Source organism: Dipteris shenzhenensis, chromosome 15 (assembly GCF_047967505.1).
Source record: "Dipteris shenzhenensis isolate YYH24624 ecotype China chromosome 15, Dip_SZ_1.0, whole genome shotgun sequence".
Lineage (NCBI taxonomy): Eukaryota > Viridiplantae > Streptophyta > Polypodiopsida > Gleicheniales > Dipteridaceae > Dipteris > Dipteris shenzhenensis.
The window spans coordinates 55,105,621-55,122,863 of record NC_141610.1 but is presented as its reverse complement, the minus strand read 5'-3'; the positions used below and the strand labels follow the sequence as shown (position 1 = coordinate 55,122,863).

The 17,243-nt window shown below is 51.9% G+C and overlaps 1 protein-coding gene across 2 annotated transcripts in view; it reads right to left on the bottom strand.

The window, feature by feature from the left end:
- The window catches only part of LOC147894011 (piezo-type mechanosensitive ion channel component), a 202,489-nt gene that overhangs the window by 161,704 nt on the left and 23,542 nt on the right, over positions 1-17,243 (bottom strand). For both annotated transcript variants that reach the window (XM_087386640.1, XM_087386641.1), the window contains exon 4: positions 13,456-13,583. In XM_087386640.1, coding sequence (XP_087242766.1) covers positions 13,456-13,583 — 128 coding nt within the window. The remainder of the gene's footprint in view (positions 1-13,455; positions 13,584-17,243) is intronic.

The following is a 17,243-nucleotide window of genomic DNA, read 5'->3' as shown; positions in this document are numbered from 1 at the left end:
TCAACACAAGGGCAAGTCTATCATGCTGCGCTCTCTAGATCCTGGCTCTTTTGGGTCCCCTACTGCAGCGTCTATTCCGTATCTCCTAGGTGGAAGAAGATTGTGATTGTCCTCTGGTTGAACTCCAATGAGTCCCCCCCTTCAACCCCCCCATTACTCTTCTTTCCAAGCTCATTCCACCTATAGTCATCCCAAAACTCACATCCCAAATATTTGTATGAGGTGGTTGCTCCCAAGGGTTCCTCTTCGAACATGAAGACCATCTGTTCATTTTGTGTCCTGATTACTATGACTTTTGTTTTGGCAACGTTGACTTGCATTCTTCAGTGTTTGCAGAATTCGCCCAATGCATCTAGGTGTGTCTGCATGTCTTTTTTGTATTTTGCACAGAGGACCACGTCATCCACGTAGATGAGTAAGAGTAGGGTGTAGCCCACAACTTGGGCTGGACGTGATGCTGACATGGATTATCCATAGTTGGGATTGTGCCTTGCTAGCTCTTGCCCCCGGGCTCACATTCATTCTTCCAAAACTGAGTTGGTAGAGATGGCAGCCTTGCTTGACCCTATGTCAATGCTTATGGTTAACTTCCCCTAGTTATAGAGGCCATCAGCTAGTGGTTGTTCCTGTCCGCGAGCACCTTTTTCAAATAGTCTAAATGTGGATCGAATGACTGCCCTACCCCTTTGGTGGAGCTCTTCGCCTCTCTTCTTGTGAATAATTCACCAATGAATAATCAAAACTGAGTTGGTAGAGATGGCAGCCTTGCTTGACCCTATGTCAATGCTTATGGTTAACTTCCCCTAGTTATAGAGGCCATCAGCTAGTGGTTGTTCTTGTCCGCGAGCACCTTTTTCAGATAGTCTAAATGTGGATCGAATGACTGCCCTACCCCTTTGGTGGAGCTCTTCGTCTCTCTTCTTGTGAGCAAAGTTAGGCATTTGTTCTAAAGATTTGAGGAGAGCAACGCATCAAGCACGTAGTTGCTTCGAGGCTGAAGGCAGGGAGGCCTTTGGCTAGGCAGGTGCTAGGTGCTAGCTAAGAGATCTCGGTTGTTGGGGAACTCCAAGGATGGCGAGTTGTGATGCAAGAGCTTGGCTCACCTCAGACTTAAAAGATTCTGATGGGAGCTCATGGGCGACACCAATATTGCTAACGGGTTGTGATCGTAACTGAGCAAGGTGGAGATCCAGTCAGGGAGAAGGTGCTCGCTGAGGACGATGGAAGGAGTTACTAGGCTCAGCAACGTCTCTAGCTTGCCTCTCAGCTGGCATGTAGCAGCACCTATAGCCCGCTTCTCATCTCGACTATAGCAACGCGCAGCAACAGCTCCAACGAAATCCACATCACAAGTAAAACATACATGCACAACCTCTGGCTAAGAACTCTATATTCGGGAGCATCGTCAAAGGACGGGTTCAAGCTCCTCTCCAAACGTGAGCCAAATCCATCATTTGGAGCAATAACGAAGCCTCGATGTGATTTTGTCGGATCTCTTTGTGGTTGGCCGGTCCATGGAGCTTCTTCTTCATCGCCCTCGTTTATTGCCTTGCGGGACTAGGTGTCCAGCTTCTTGACGGCGTTACATTCTGTTGCTTGGCGGTGGCGCAATAGGACCAGGTGTCAGTCTCCGTCCGTCATCTCTCCATCACTCTACAAAAGTAGAGATCGTCACTGTCCGTCACCTTTCCATTGCTCTGCAGAAGTTGAGGGTGGTTGACTGTGGTTAGGGCAATCCTAGTTAACTTAACTGCAGTTACTTAACCTTGGGTTGGTTGACATTGGTTAGTTGAACCAATACCAGTTAGCCTAACCTTGGTCCAGTTAGCCTGACCTAATAAGACCAGTTTGGTTAGTGTAACCAAACTGGGATCAATCCAGCTACTTTGGTTAGAGATCAGTTACAAACTAACCAAACCCGAGCCAGTTAGTCTGGTTAGTGTAGCCAGTCAGTTACTCATCCAGTTGCTACCCAAAAAAAAAAAGCACAAAAAGAGAATTGCAGAGTCAATTTTTGCCTTCATATTCCAACCCATCTATCAGTCCTTTTACAGTCAGAAAATCAGCATAGCAAAAGGGCAAGGCACCTTCTGCTTCACAGCTCCAGTAGTGTTTGTTTTTCAGGAGAACTGACCTTGACAGCGACCCTTGGTCTGGCAAGAAGGGCTCACATGACAGCACCTTCGACCCCCACTGTGGTTAAGATTATGCTCTCTCCGGAAGACAAGCGGCAAGTCAAGTGTGAAGTAGAGGCTTTGCAGGACAGGGCCCTGGTGGGTCACATTGTTGGGCTTACCCCGTCAAGGAAACATGTCAGAGATTGGCTTCAGGCGAGCTTAGCCCTAGGGGCTGACCACATCCAGGAGGTCACGATCTATTCCTCATGCAGTTGAACTCCCCCGACACCACGGCTTCCCTTGTCGAGCAGAGCCCTATCCTACTAGGCCCTCATATCATCTACCTCCTTCCTTGGTACCATGGGGACATGGATTTGACTCATCACGTGCCACGATTCCCAATGATGCTCCCCTTCCCGGAGCTTCCGAAGGAATACAAATCTATTCTTCCTTCCATAGGGAATTGTTTTGGCACAGTTCTAACATCTCCGCCACAGACAGCAACTTCAGTAGTGGCAGACGATGGGGTCCCCCGCCTCCGGGTTATCGCATAGCATCCAGATCCCTCCCAGAGGAGATCCTCCTGGAGACCTTAGATGGAGGTGAGTTCAAACAGCGTGTGGAGATCTCTGGCTTGCCCAGGCAGTGTCTTCGGTGCAGACAGATGGGTCACCCAAGCACGGGACTGTTTGGTGGGCAGGGCCCCTCACCAGAGACACGAGCATAGGGAGGCTCAACGCCGTCCGTCGGCTAAGTCCCAGTAGCACACTCAAACACCTTGGGTCGAGCCCTCCCAAGGGACTTGGACCAAGGTGGAGAAAAAGAAGCCCTCTAAATCAGCTCGAAAAAACAAAAGGAGAGTCAGACTTAAAGAGCGCAAGGAGGCGCAGACTTCTTCTTCCTAGGACACAGGGAAGGGGAAGGGGAAGGTGCCAGCGGAGTCCCCGGACCGGACACAGGTGGAGGAGGAGGAGACCTTTTTCGATATCCCCTCGGACCCACAGGTGACAGCAGAGCAGAGTACCCAGGTTCTCGTTCAGCGCGAGTCTGGAGCCCAACCAAAGTCGGCTCCGAAGGTCCCTCCGCCTCCCCCGCCCCCTCCTCTCGAGGTCGCCCCCCCGCTACACCCCTGATCCCACCGCCCCACCCCCCCTCCCCCCAGCTGCTGTTACTCTCACCTCCCACCCACCCCCCCGCCTCTCCTTCTTGCCCCCCAGCCGAGTGGCCAGTCGACGAGGTACTTGGGATGCCATGTGGGCATTGACATCTCCGCAGAGCAACAGATAGCCCCAGTCCTTGAGAGCGTGAGGCGCAAGTTCTTTACTGGAGCTCAGCCAAACTCTCTCTGGCAAGCACAGCCTTGGTGGCTAACCAGGTCCTTTTGGCCACAGCCTAGTGCATGGCCTCTTGCTGGTGTTTTCACAGGGGTTGCATGGGACAATTGAGACGCTTGGTGCGTAACTTCCTTTGAGCAAGATCAGATGGCACTCGCAACACCGAAGCTAGAGTTGCATGGCAGACAATGATACTACCACAAGCACAGGGAGGCCTGGGTATTATAGATCTAGAGATGCAGAGCAGAGCCTTGTTGGGCAAGTTGATAGTCAGGGGTCTCACTCCAGGCATGGAAACCTGGAAACTTCTCCTGCAGCGCGGTCTCTTGAGGAACACCCCCCGCACAGGTGGTCAGTGGCAACCGTCCCACAAGTGGATCTTTTTGGAGGCCCCTCTCACGGGGAAGGGCTCACCCCTATTAAGGAGTCTCTTGAGGCTCTGGCAACGGATCTCAAGAGGTCTCATCTGAGTCAACCCCCGGTACGCGGAGGAGTTTGCACGCCAGCCGCTTACCTGGCACCCGGAGGTCAAAGACCAAAATGGTTTGATGCTAGGACAGCGGCTACACATTGGCTGGGCACAGTGGGACAGCGGCCCGACTCGCTCTCTGTAGACATGGTCTAGACTCCCAACAGAGGTAGAGGCACGATTAGAGGTCCTTTCTCATCTGAGAGGGGCCGGCCAGAGGATGGTGGAGATAGAGGTAGCTATTCCGGACTCTTGGAGGGAGGGACTGCAGGTTCATTCCGGCACACTGGCTCTGACAGTTCTCTTGGACGGGTGTACCTCTGAGGATTCAATAGTGCCCGCAGTCGCCAACCCCCACGAGCGAGCGGTTCTATGATGTGGGATCAGGCGGACTACTGCAGCCCTGGATCACATGGGATCAGGAGATGGACGAGGTGTTAGGCCAGGTGGGTTGGCAGAGGGTCAGAATAGTGGGACGTTTGGGCAAGGAGTGGTCGATCGACCCTTCTTGCATCACAGACCTAGATGCCCCCCACTGGAGACTATGATTATGGGAGGGTCGCCCTCAACGAGATATAGTGGAACCCTAGAGAGTGGTTATGGCCGGTCAGAGCAGGTCTCTCAGAGAGAGTGGAGGAAGTGCCTTTCTTCTCGTACACCACGCGGATAGGACGTCGCATCCAGATGGACGCAATGGCCTGGACCCCTTCGCGGGAGTGACACGAGTGTGCGTAGCAGGTGCCCGAGGAGGTTAGATCCAGATTTTGGGCCCGCCTGTGGTCTAGCCTGCATCCACGGAAGATATCCTATTTCTTCTGGATGGTCGCACACGGTGGTCTCCCAGTGGGCCCGTGGCTTGAGTAGATGCGGGTGGATGGCAGCTGCCACATATCTACAGTCAGAGCTATGGAGACTATTCCCCACTGCTCATGGAGCTGCCCAGCAGCTCAGAGGATTTGGCTCGGAGCGCTTGGGATTGTGGCATGGCTTCAGAGCACGCAGATTTCATGTGGGGTATGGCAGCTTGGCTTACAGAGGGGGGCCATGCCTTCTCCATAGACACGGTCTCGCCAGCGTACCGGATACAAGGTCGGAGCATTCACAGCATTAAGCTTCACTTGGCTACTCCCCCCCCTTCTCACCATTCCCCTCATTCGAGAGAGGATAGTGTCTGGGAGACGGTGGCCACCATCACGGCCTAGAACATCTGGGTGGCCCATTGCAACTGGGTCATGGGCCAGCACCATGTTCCTTCGACGGCTATGCTGGTTCCCATTTGGCAAAATATCATTTATACGCTGCGATCCATTTCGGAGCGCGGCATTCCAGGTTCTCGAGCTACCGACGATAGGCGGGCACGTTTCTGCAAGGCTTGGCCTGCAGGTGTATTTTATGATCTCACGCCGCGTGGGATTCGCTGGCTGTATAGTCCACCACCGTGGTTGTTAGCCCCTGTTACAGAGAATCCCTAGGCAATGAGCTGGGATCTCTAGCAACAGGCGGGTTTTCTTTCAGCCTGTTTTGTTTTTGGCCACAATTGGCACCTTTGCGGTTTTGCCAATTTGTATGGTTGGATTTTAAGCATTAATAGAAGTTCCTTTTCTTTGTTAAAAAAAATAGTCTAAGTGTGGATTCTATCTTCCACAAAACAGCAGTACATAGCTTTCTTCTTATTCTTGACCCCCTCAATTGCAGCACCTATAGTGACCAAATGGTTCACCATTGAATGTTTGGGCCGGAACCCTGCCCTAGATGGTGCCCTTACTATTTGTTCCTCTGCCCGCTTGTTGATTTTCTGCTCAAGGATAGTGCCATATGATTTAGCCTGGTCGTACTAGTGATTCCTGGGCATGCGGCATGTCTAAGCTCCTCCCCTTGCCCTTCGGAAAGCATTTGTGGGCTGTTTCCAGTAGTGATTCTGTCAGACATTTGTCCATCACCTGGCATGTGCAAGGCATCCAGCATTGAAAGATTGCTCCGTTTTCTCCCCTCCTATCAAACGAGGTCAACCAGGTTATCCGTGAAGATCTACTACAGCTACACACATTTCGGACCTGGTTGGGACCGAGTGAACTCCCAGTGAAGCTTAGCTTCTATAGAGATCACCTCTTACATATCACAATGGAGGGTTTCACCAGGATACACGCAGATTCACCTACCCCACTCGCTGAGAATCTCTCTTGGGCAGTTCCCAATCTCTTCACAGAAATTTCACATCGAGAGCGGCAGAGCAGAGCGACTACAAGGAGAGGCGCATATGCCCACTGTGTGACATGCAGGAGGTTGAGATAGAGGAGCATTTCATCTTCAGGTGTTCTGTTTACTATGAGATCCAAGGGCATTTCCACTGCCTCTTCAGGGATAGCTATGGGATTTTGGCCCGTTTCCTCTCCTACCCAGACCAGCGGTATTTGACAGGTTTCATTCATGAGGCACTTAAACACTGCAAGAGGATACTCCGAGCATAGAAACAGAAGAAGACTTCTTCCTCGGCTGATCCCTCTCAGAGCTCTATCACGAGTTCTTTCAGCTAGATCACATGGACCCCCACGAGACGAGGCCTCAACATGACCGTGACCGGGAGCCTGTGACCCGACAGCTCAGACAGAGGGTCGACACACAACACTTGGGGACATCCCCTCCTTGTTTAGAGTCGGAGCCCAACCGACGGGGGTCACAGTAGCCCTGGTCAGACGCAGAGCTACGACCAGGAGACGTGCCAAGACCGCACCTCTGAGTGGCCGACATCACTCTATTGCCGACTTCATGCCTCCACTGCCTCATCCATCCTTATATCTTGCTGCTGCTGATGATGATGATGATGATGATGATGTTGATGATGATGCTGAGATTGATATACAGTCGACCATCGACATGACTATGTTGTACTCAGGACTTAGTACTGCCATTCTGCATTTTTGCATTTTGCATTGGTATGGATGCTCGTTTAGTAGCTCCACTACCACAGCTTGTTGTATCAAGATTTTCACAGTCTCATAGACCCATCGGTCTTCCAAAGACTTTAATAAACTTTCTTTCTTTTCTTTCTAATTGCTCCTTGTAAACATGCTTTGACCTTGAGGGTCTAGAGTCCGTATGACTTTGCATTTTCATTCGCCTTTTCCCCCATTCATCTTTGTGCTTTTCTTGTAATATTTTGCTTTCCATTTCCATGTATGCATATTTCCTCTCTTTTTTTGCATTCTTGGCAATCTGAAGCTCGTTGAGCTTGAAGGAGTATTCACTCCTCGTGAGGTCCTCATGGATCCATATAGAGTGCCCCTTTAGATGTCTATGAGTGAGCACCTTAAGCCGGGAGCTCATCCGCCTTTGCTGCCCGCCGCCCGCTGCAGCTCCTCCCTCCGCAGCTGCAGCTCCTACGCCCGTGGCAACTCCCTCTCCGCCCTGCCTCGCTAGCCTCTCCACCCTGCCCCTCCGCCTCTCGCTAGGCTGCTAGCCTCTCCGCTCCCTACCGCTAGCCTCTAAGCCCTCTCGCTTTGCCCCTCCGCCCTGCCCGCTAGCCTCTCCGCTCCCTCCCGCTACCCTCTCCACTCCCTCCCGCTAGCCTCTCCACTCGCCCTCTCGCTAGCCTCTCCGCCCTGCCCGCTGGCATCTCCGCTCCCCACCACTCGCCTCTCCCACTAGCCTCTCCACTCTGCCTTGCCCCTCCGCCTTGCCCCTCGCCTCTCCGCCCTGCACCCGCTCCCCTCCACCCTGCCCCTCCGGCCCTCTTGCTGCCCCTCTCAAGCTGCTCCTATTTTTGCCCCCTCCGAACTCCACCCTCTTGCAACCCCTCCTTTGCCCACTACTGCCCCCCCCATAATGAATGGCAAAGGGGGATGAGGAGGACAGGGGACTAGGCGGGAGACCCTTCGGTCCAAATTCACGTACGCGAGGAGATGGGGAAGGGGAACGGTGACAAAGGAAAAACACAAAAGCAACTCATCTTGGAGGACTTCAACAAACGTAGCAACCAGAGCGGTTTTATAGTGGACAGCACCGCGGCCCAAAAGAAAGGGGCCCACCAGAAGCCCATGCCGCTCACCACATCCTCGACCTCTATGGTTACCACCACTATCTCACCACCATCATCCGCCTCATCATCTACGCCACCTCTCTCCTCCCCCTCTCCTGCATCATCATCACAAGTCTCCTCTCCAGTAGCCCCACCACTAGCCCAACCGGCCACAGCTCCACCGTACTTTTCCCTCATATACCCTCTACCTCTCAGTCAGCCACCCTTCATCACCTCGTCCGGCCTCGCTACTCCTAGATACCACTCCCCCGCCCAAATCACGCTATCCCCACCCGCAGTACAACCTCAGCAGCCCACCTTCATTCCAACCCCTCCCGAGATCCAGTTTCCACCTGGACTAGGATATCTTAGGCCCCCACCAGATGCTTGGGACTCCCTATTGGCTGAGATACACAGCATCCAGGCCCGTCAGGCAGAGCTGACACATTACACTCAAGAGAAGGCCCGATACACCGAGGAGCAGGCCCACATTATACACGAGCAGGCACCCTTATCCAGGGGCTCAGACACGATATCACATAGCTTCGAGAGGAGCTCGGGACCCTGAGAGAAGCGCCTTGAGGGACCCCAGTCACAGAGATGGAGGCACAGATAGCCACGATACAATTGGCTATAGCAGAGACGACTAGGTGGGTGGACGTGGCGAAACGGGAACCCGCAAAGGCAATCGTTTCAGCCGCCATACAAGAGCAGCAGCAGAGGGCTTCAAAGGCCCTCAACATCCGGATACGAAGGATCACACGAGATAGCACCAGCACCACTACGACACCCATGGAGGAGGCGATCACCTTTGTGACCACCACCATGGGTGTCCCCGACCATGGCATAGAGGGAGCATGGCAAGTTGGGAGAGACCCTAACCGAGAGCAACCCCTAGTCATTCGCTTCAGAGATCCACATGCACAACTAGCGACACTCCGACGTCGAGCTGCTCTACAAGAGCATCCCACCCTGTCCATGGATGAGGATTTGACACCACTACAGATTGAGAAGCGACAAGTTCTTCTCTAGTAGCGGGATGTTGCCCGCAAGGAGGAAAAATGGGCCGTGGTCCGAGATGGTAGATTGTTGACCGGCACCCGCCGGGCTCCCACCCGTACCCCCCAGGGGGACGAGGCCTATGAGACTCAGGTTTTCGAAACCCTAGCTTTGCACCATTTGGAACTGTAATGGTACCTTATGATCAGACCCGGGGAATTTCTCGAAATCTTACCCAGGACAAGACAATCTTTTACACAGAGACACACCAGAGCCCAGAGCGTCCACTACCGATAGTTAGTGGCTACACATGGGAGTCAGCCTTCAGGGATGAGATGATGGAAACAGGACGAGCTCGAGGATCAGGCGGGGTCGCAATATTGTACAAGTCTTCCCTCGCTAGAGCCATCTCCATGGAGAGGAAGGATGCACACTCCCCATTCATGTAGATCCGGATCCGACGCACGGCCACTCCTGACCTTTTCATAGCAGCATGCTACTTCCCACTTTGCCAGAGTGGCACGAGAGGAGGGTGAGACATCGCCATATGCACCCTTACATCAAGATATCCCAGACCTTTCAGCCCGCGGGGAAGTTCTCCTTGTTGGGGACTTCAACGCCAGGATGAGCACGTGCCAGGCACCACTCCTGGACTCCCGAGATGACTCTATCATGCTACCAGACATGGACCTAGACGGAGCAGCTATGACCAGGATCTCATCGGACTAACACGGGCCTGTTACACCATATGGACACGCACTCCTTGATCTGGGCACGATGCATGATCTCATCATCTACAACGGGCTTGACCTATGGCCCTCCTCAGATGGTTTTACTTGCTTCCCACACAAGGGGGGCACTAGTGTAGTAGATTATATCATGAGATCCCCTGCCTTCACCTCATGTATCAGTGACTTCACCGTAGCACCACTCTCTCCAAGAGCTGATCACACATACCTATTCTTCACTATCGCCACCCCATGCTTAGCCACACCACACATACCACATAGGAAGCACCACACCTACCACGACATACACTTTGATCACAGCCTCTCCCCTGCCTACTCTGGACGCCTAAACAGACTCCTAACCTACATCGATCACATACCACTCATAGAGGATCGTGCTGCCCTGATTAGTCGCACACTCCACAAGGCTATCCTCCAAATCTTTCCCCACACCACACAGTCCACTAGACCATCACCTCTTGGTTCTGTATCCTGCAACAACTGGTACGATGCGGAGTGCAAGGCCCGACAACTTCGACTTGAAACCAGATGTCACCTCCCGAACACACCAAACACGGTATGCAAGTACCGACGTCTCGTACGTCGGAAGAAGCAGGCATTCCTTTGTCGAAATGAGGAGGACCTGCTGAACATCTTATACAACAACAACTCTTAAGGATTTCTGGCGGAGATTCCTTGAGCGTAGGTCTCCATCACCCCTCACCGACACGAGAGTTTGGCACACGTATGCACGCCATCTTTATGATGTCCCACATCAGCCTACTCCAGATCTCATACACACACCTCGCCCCACCACTTGCACGTTGTTCACCAAAGGGGGAGTCAAAGACGTGACATTGAAACTACACAATGGCCAAGCTAAGGATCGCGAGGGGCTATGCACTAAGTTTATCGCATATGGGATCGACACATTAGCCCTGATCCTAGCAAAGCTATTCGATGACGTTCTTTGCCTTGGCTTCCCCTGCACTTGGACACTCAACACCATCACCCCCATCCACAAGACAAGGGATCCCATGGACCCGAGCAACTACAGGACTAACATGATTGGACATGTGATGTCCAAGATCTATGCAGCAGTATTGGATGCGTCGGTCATCCTGTTCGCAGAGATGAGAGGGCTCAGAGCAGAGGATCAGGCCAGTTTCAAGCGAGATCATGGGACTTTGGATCACATACTCACAGTCAGGAGTGTCATTAAGGAGGCCAGATCACGGAAGGACAGGGTATATTGCTGCTTTGTGGATTTTTGCAAAGCCTTTGACACAGTATCTCGAGCTCGTCTCATCACACGCCTACAAACACTGGGATTTGATCAGGAGATCATCTGGGCAGTCATGGCACTTTATGAGAGAGTTTCAGGCCGAGTTCGGATAGGCGCAAGTTGGACAGATGAGATCTTGAGTACCATAGGGGCCAAACACGGTTGCCCCTTATCACCAACCCTATTTGGCCTTTACATCGATGAGCTTGAGACTTTCATGGGGGCTTCCCGAGGGATCGGTTGCTCACTTGCCGCAATCATCATCAGGATTCTTCTTTATGCAGATGACGTGGCACTCTTGTCGTCCACACCCGAGGGGCACCAGCGACACCTGGATGCACTACAGGCTTTTTGTTTATCCCATGATTTGGAGGTCAACCTTGGCAAGACCAAGGTCATGATCTTTAACACCTCTTGAGCAAACATGCAACGGAAGCAGTTTACTTTTACTTTCGGCGGTGGGTCACCACTTGAGATCGTATCCTCATACACTTACTTGGGGGTCATCTTCTCCGGCCCGATCTTCATGATGAGACCAGCGATGCAGGCTAGACTGAGTAGGGGATACACCTCACTGGCTCGACTAGAGAGACAGTGCTTCCACTCCCACTTTCAGGGCCCTCGGACCAAGGCTCTTCTCTTCCACTCCTTGGTCCGACCAACCGGTATGTATGGGAGCCCTTGTTGGGACTTGACATGTCAGAGATAGAGTGGACACATGTGGAGCGCCTGCAGATCCTCATGCCCTCACGGACAATCCAGGGGAAACCATTTGTACCACATCACATCATTCAGGCCGAGTTTGGTGCTTCTCCACTCTAGCTAGATGCAGCCTTTCAGACCATCACATATCTACACCGGGTTAGATCATATGGGGACTGCACATCAGGGAGACAGAGGTTTCCATGGTTGGCTCTCGATTCCTCCATGAGGTTGGCAGCAGAGGGAGACGAGCGATGCTAGTATGCATGCACTCACACATGGTTTGTGAGACTGGGGTTTCACATCGATAGGATACCTCCTTTTCGGTACAATTTAGATGCCCCTCCGGTACTCCCACCCACCATCTCGATCGCGCCACACACCAACCAAGTCATTCAAGAGGATCTCCTGCAGCTCAACACCTTCAGGACCTAGTTGGAGCCGAGGGAGCTCCCAATGAAGCTGAGTTTCTACAGAGATTACTGTCTTCGTATTTCGGAGGAGGGATTCATCACACCACCGGGGTACACTGAGCTTCATATGCCTCACTCACTACGGATCTCCATCGAACAGTTTCGAGTATCATCACACCGTCTCCGCATCGAGAGCGGCAGAGTAGAGGGGATCCCCAAGGAGCATCGCATATGCATATTGTGCGACTGTCAGGAGGTTGAGTCGGAGGAGCATTTTATTTTCAGGTGCCCAGTCTACTACGAGATCCGAGGGCGCTACCACCCAGATCAGAGATGTCTCGCGGCATTAATTCACAAAGGGGTCCGACACAAAGAGTACTTACTCAGGCAACGGGGCTTGGCCACACCATCAGACACCTCTCAGAGCAGGATTATAGAGTTCTTCCCATCGAGTGGCATTGATCGTCCAGTGTCTAGCCGCAGACGTGACAGAGACCCCAACCCGACGACCACAACACGACACACGAGACATCGAGGGGACACACAGATCACTCTGAGGGACCTCCCGTCATTGTTTAGACCCGGGATACGTCCCACGGGAGTCACGGTAGCTCTGGTCTTACGTCGAGCCTCCTCCAAGAGACCGAGACGCATGGGACCCCTTGACGGACGCCAGCATCCCATCACCGGCTATGCACCCACCAAGGCGACATGACATACGGAGGATTCCGCTCCGCTTCCTTTCATTTTTCTTTTCATTGTCATACCCAGATGTATTTGATTATGTATGATCATACTTAGGATCCAACATGGGTGATGATGCTCGTTTTAGTAGCTCCACCCTTATTGTGATTTGTATCAGGTTTTCTTTCAGTCTCATAGACCCTTCGGTCTTCTGAAGACTCTAATAAAATTTCTTTCTTTCTTTCTTTGCAGCAATCGCTTTTTGATTGCTTGCATTCTCATGTCTTTAATCATGATGTATATATTTGTCCTACAGTGAGATTTTCTCTTGATGTATTAAAGCTCTCCCTTTCTGGGATAGCTTCTTTGTAATATAATGACTCAAAGATTCCACACCCAAAAAATAAAAAAGTGTAACTACTTGTCCCCTCATCTTTGGGGGGTCAATTTCATAGTTTCTTGTAATATAATACAAAGTCACCCAAAAAATGTGAATGTGTGTGTGTGTGTGTGTGTGTGTGTGTGTGTGTTCGTCAGATAGATTGCACGCTCTACTTGTCTTACAATGAAGCTTTCTGATCTTGTATTTGCTGCTCTCCATTTTAGGGACAGCCTTTTGTAATATAAAACTAGATGGATTTCACCCCAAAAAATGTGTGTGTGTGTGTGAGAGAGAGGGGGGGAGGGGTTGTAAAGCGCAGAGAGAGACCCCAAGAAAAGTGTAGCAGATTCCCATGATCGTAGCCATTATTCAATGCACATGCTGTAGTCACAACAACTACAAACTGTGAACTCAGCACAATCAATTCATGGGACAGTGAAAGCCATGGATTGAACCTGCATCACCACATCAATAAAAGGTAAAACAGGAATATTAGCTAAGCGAAACTAACTTTGACCAAAACCAAAACAAAGAATATAAAATTAATACAGCGTATGAGACAGCATCAGACTGTTTGAATTTTTCCCTTGAGTAAGGCTACATGTTGAGACAACCAAATCTATTCAGCCTATGAGTTGACCTTTTTAGAAGCCCAAAAGCAGCCTGTTTAAAAACAAAAGTCCCAAAAGACGAATAAGGGTAAGATTTTGGCATCTGGATGGGCACTAGATTTAAAAAAATGGTTCCAAAAATGGGAGGTAGAGAGGTACTTGGACTACTCTCCAGAGGAGGTAGATGAGGATGCCGTTCATCATGACCTGCTGAATGCACTACACAGGAAATGGCAAACAGCTGAAAACAGAGATAAGTTTGAGTACTACCGTACATTTATCAACCCCGAATATTGGGCTACTTATACAGGAAGAGAAACAGCCACGTAGAAGTACATTTGCACACCTATGGCAATACATAAGCGAAGAGCTTTGGCCTCACTTCGCACCCGATCACACCAGCTGCAGATTGAAATAGGAGGATGGAAAGATATGCCAAAAGAGAGCAGAATATGCCAACTATGTGACCAGGGAATGGCAGAAACTGAAGAACACATGGTAATGATATGCCCTTGCTATACTCACATCCAGAAAGCATTTAGCTCTCTTCTCGAGGGACATAACAGACTGGCTGATATGCTACATAGCGGGTCACCCCCAGCTTTAGGAACGTTTGTCTATAAGCTTTTCAAGCACAGGAACTCACCTAAGACATAAAGGTAGTTTCTCTTGATACCCTCCCCTCCAAGGGAGGAGTCTTTGTGTACGAGGATTTTGTATTGCTCAGGTCCCATAGGCTGATTTTTGGTCTTCAGAGGACGATAATATATTCTTCTTCTTCTTCTTCTTCTCTCTCTCTCTCCTGCTCGCTTGTTCCACCCGCTGCTCCTTCCCCTGCAGCTCCTGCAGCTCCGCCCCCTCCTCTCCTAGCCTCCTGCTCCGCCCCTCCTGCTGCAGCTCCCTAGCCTCGCCGCTCCCCTAACCTCTCCGCTCCCCTAGCCTCGCCGCTCACCTAGCCTCCCCCCTCCCCTAGCCGCTCCGCTCAGCCTCCTCCCCTCCCGCTCCGCCCTTGCAGCTCCCACCACCTGCTGCAACTCCCCCCGCCTCCTGCAACGTCGCCTCCGCCCCTCCTGCCTCGCCTCCCGTCTACTGCAGCTCCCCCCGCTCCACTCCAGCCACCTGCTGCTGATCCCCCCACCTGCTGCGCCCCCTCCTCCCCTTCTACTCCGCCTCCTCCACTCCAGCCACCCCGCCACCCTTCAGCTCCTTGCCATCCTTCATCCACCCCCTCGCGAGCCCTCAGCTACTCCCTCTACCCCTCAGCCACCCCCACCTGCTCTCCAGTCACCCCCTCCCCTTTCCCTACTAGCCCCCCCGCCACCCCTCAGCCTCTTTTCAGTCCCCACTAGGGGTACCTCCCATCATGGGAAGGGAGCTCCCGCTCCCGCTCCTGCACTAAGACCTGCACCGAACACAGGTCAACCAAACGAAATGGGTAAAGGTGGCAAGGATACGGATAAAGCCACAAAGAAAAAACAGACACAGCTGAAACTCGAAGATGTGAACACACGATACAACCGTAGTGCACTTGAAGTGGACAGCAAAGCAAAGGCGGGGCCCACTTCCGCCTCAACTTCAGCCACAGCCTCAGCTTCAGCTTCAGCTTCAGTCTCAGCTACATCCTCATACTCAGCTTCAGCGCCAGCCTCAGTGTCAGCTCTAGTCGTCCAGTTCCAGCCCCTCTCTCAGCTCCACTTCCGCCCACAGCCTCTACTGTTACAACTATTGGCTCTGATATACCCCTACCCATGACATCGATTGTTCCATCCTCCCCTAGGACAGAGGGGAGGTCATTGACACCATCTCTTCCATCTCTCCCTTCTTCTCCCGCTACAGTTCTCTCTCCGATTATGACACCTACTTTGGAGGGGTCATACACTATTCTGCACTACTCGACCTTTCTCTCTCCCCTGCCTCTCAGTCAGCCTACACTCCCTCACCCTGCTGGGATCGCCTCATCATCCCCATACCACACCCATCTTACCCAGTCATCACCCAGTCTCCAGTCTCTCAGTGCTACCCTGATGGCAGATGCGCAAGCCTTCGTGACCACTACCCTAGGGGCGACTGAGTACAGGATTGAGAGAGCATGGCGAGTTGGGAGGGACCCCAACCGAGAGCAGCCCCTTATCATCCGGTTCCATGACACCCAGGCACGGCTTTCGGCTTCAGGTCATAGGTCAACCTTACGAGACCAGCCAGCAATCTCCATGGATAAGGACCTCACTCCACTACAGGTTGAGGAGAGGCGTTTCCTGCTGCAGCAGCGGGATCAGGCCCACAAAGAGGGGAAGTGGACAGTATTACGGGACGGACGAGTCCTTACAGGCCCCCATCAGGCACCCACCTCTCCTCCTGCATTAGGGGGTGGGGTCTATGAGACCCAGACATGCGAGACCCTATCCTGTACCATCTAGAACTGTAATGGTACCTTATGGTCAGAACCAGGGAACTTCTCGGAATCCTATACAGGTCACAACATAGTCTTTTACACAAAGACACATCAGAGTCCAGAGCGCCCACTACCAGCAGTCAGCGGGTATATATGGGAGTCTGCCTACAGAGATGAGACGAGGGATACAAGAGGGGTTCGAGGATTATTAGGAGTCGCAGTCCTTTACAGGTCCACACTTTTGGGGACCATCTCAGTGGAGCACAGAGATCCACACTCCAGGTTTCTTTGGATTCAGATCCGACACATGGATAGCCGAGATTTGTTTATCGCAATTTGCTACTTCCCTCCCGAGACCTCCCGCTTTGCCAGAGATATTCGAGGGGAGGATGAGACATCCCCATTTGCTGCTCTGTGTCAGTCCATCGTTAACTTCTCTAGCCGCGGGGAAGTCCTCTTAGTTGGGGACTTCAACGCGAGAACAGGCGCTCGTCAGGCACCACTCCTCGACTTCAGGGATGATTCCACTCTACTGCCAGACATTGACCTTGAGGAGGCAGGTATGCTATGAGTTTCGGCTGACAGACGAGGACCGCTCACATCCTATGGGCAGGCCCTATTAGACCTCGGCAGAATGCATGATCTCATTATTTATAATGGTCTTGACAGATGGCCCGCATCAGGTGGCTTCACTTGCTTTCCACATGGGGGAGGCTTCAGTGTTGTGGACTACATTATAGGATCCCCTGCCTTCACATCTCACATCACTGAGTTTACCATAGTACCAGCCAGGGGGACATGACATACGGAGGATTCTGCTCTGCTCCAGTCCTTTTCTTTTCATTGTTACATCCAGATGTATTTGATTATGTATGATCAGACTTAGGATTCAGCACGGGTGATGATGCTCATATCAGTAGCTCCACCCTTACTGTGATTTGTATCAGGTTTTCTTTCAGTCTCACAGACCCATCGGTCTTCCGAAGACTCTAATAAAATTTCTTTCTTTCTTTCTTTCTCCCTCTAGGGGCCGACCATACCTATCTTTTCTTTAGCATTTCTACTCCCCGCCGCACAGTACTTTCTACCCCGTTAAGCTTTTACTCCACTTA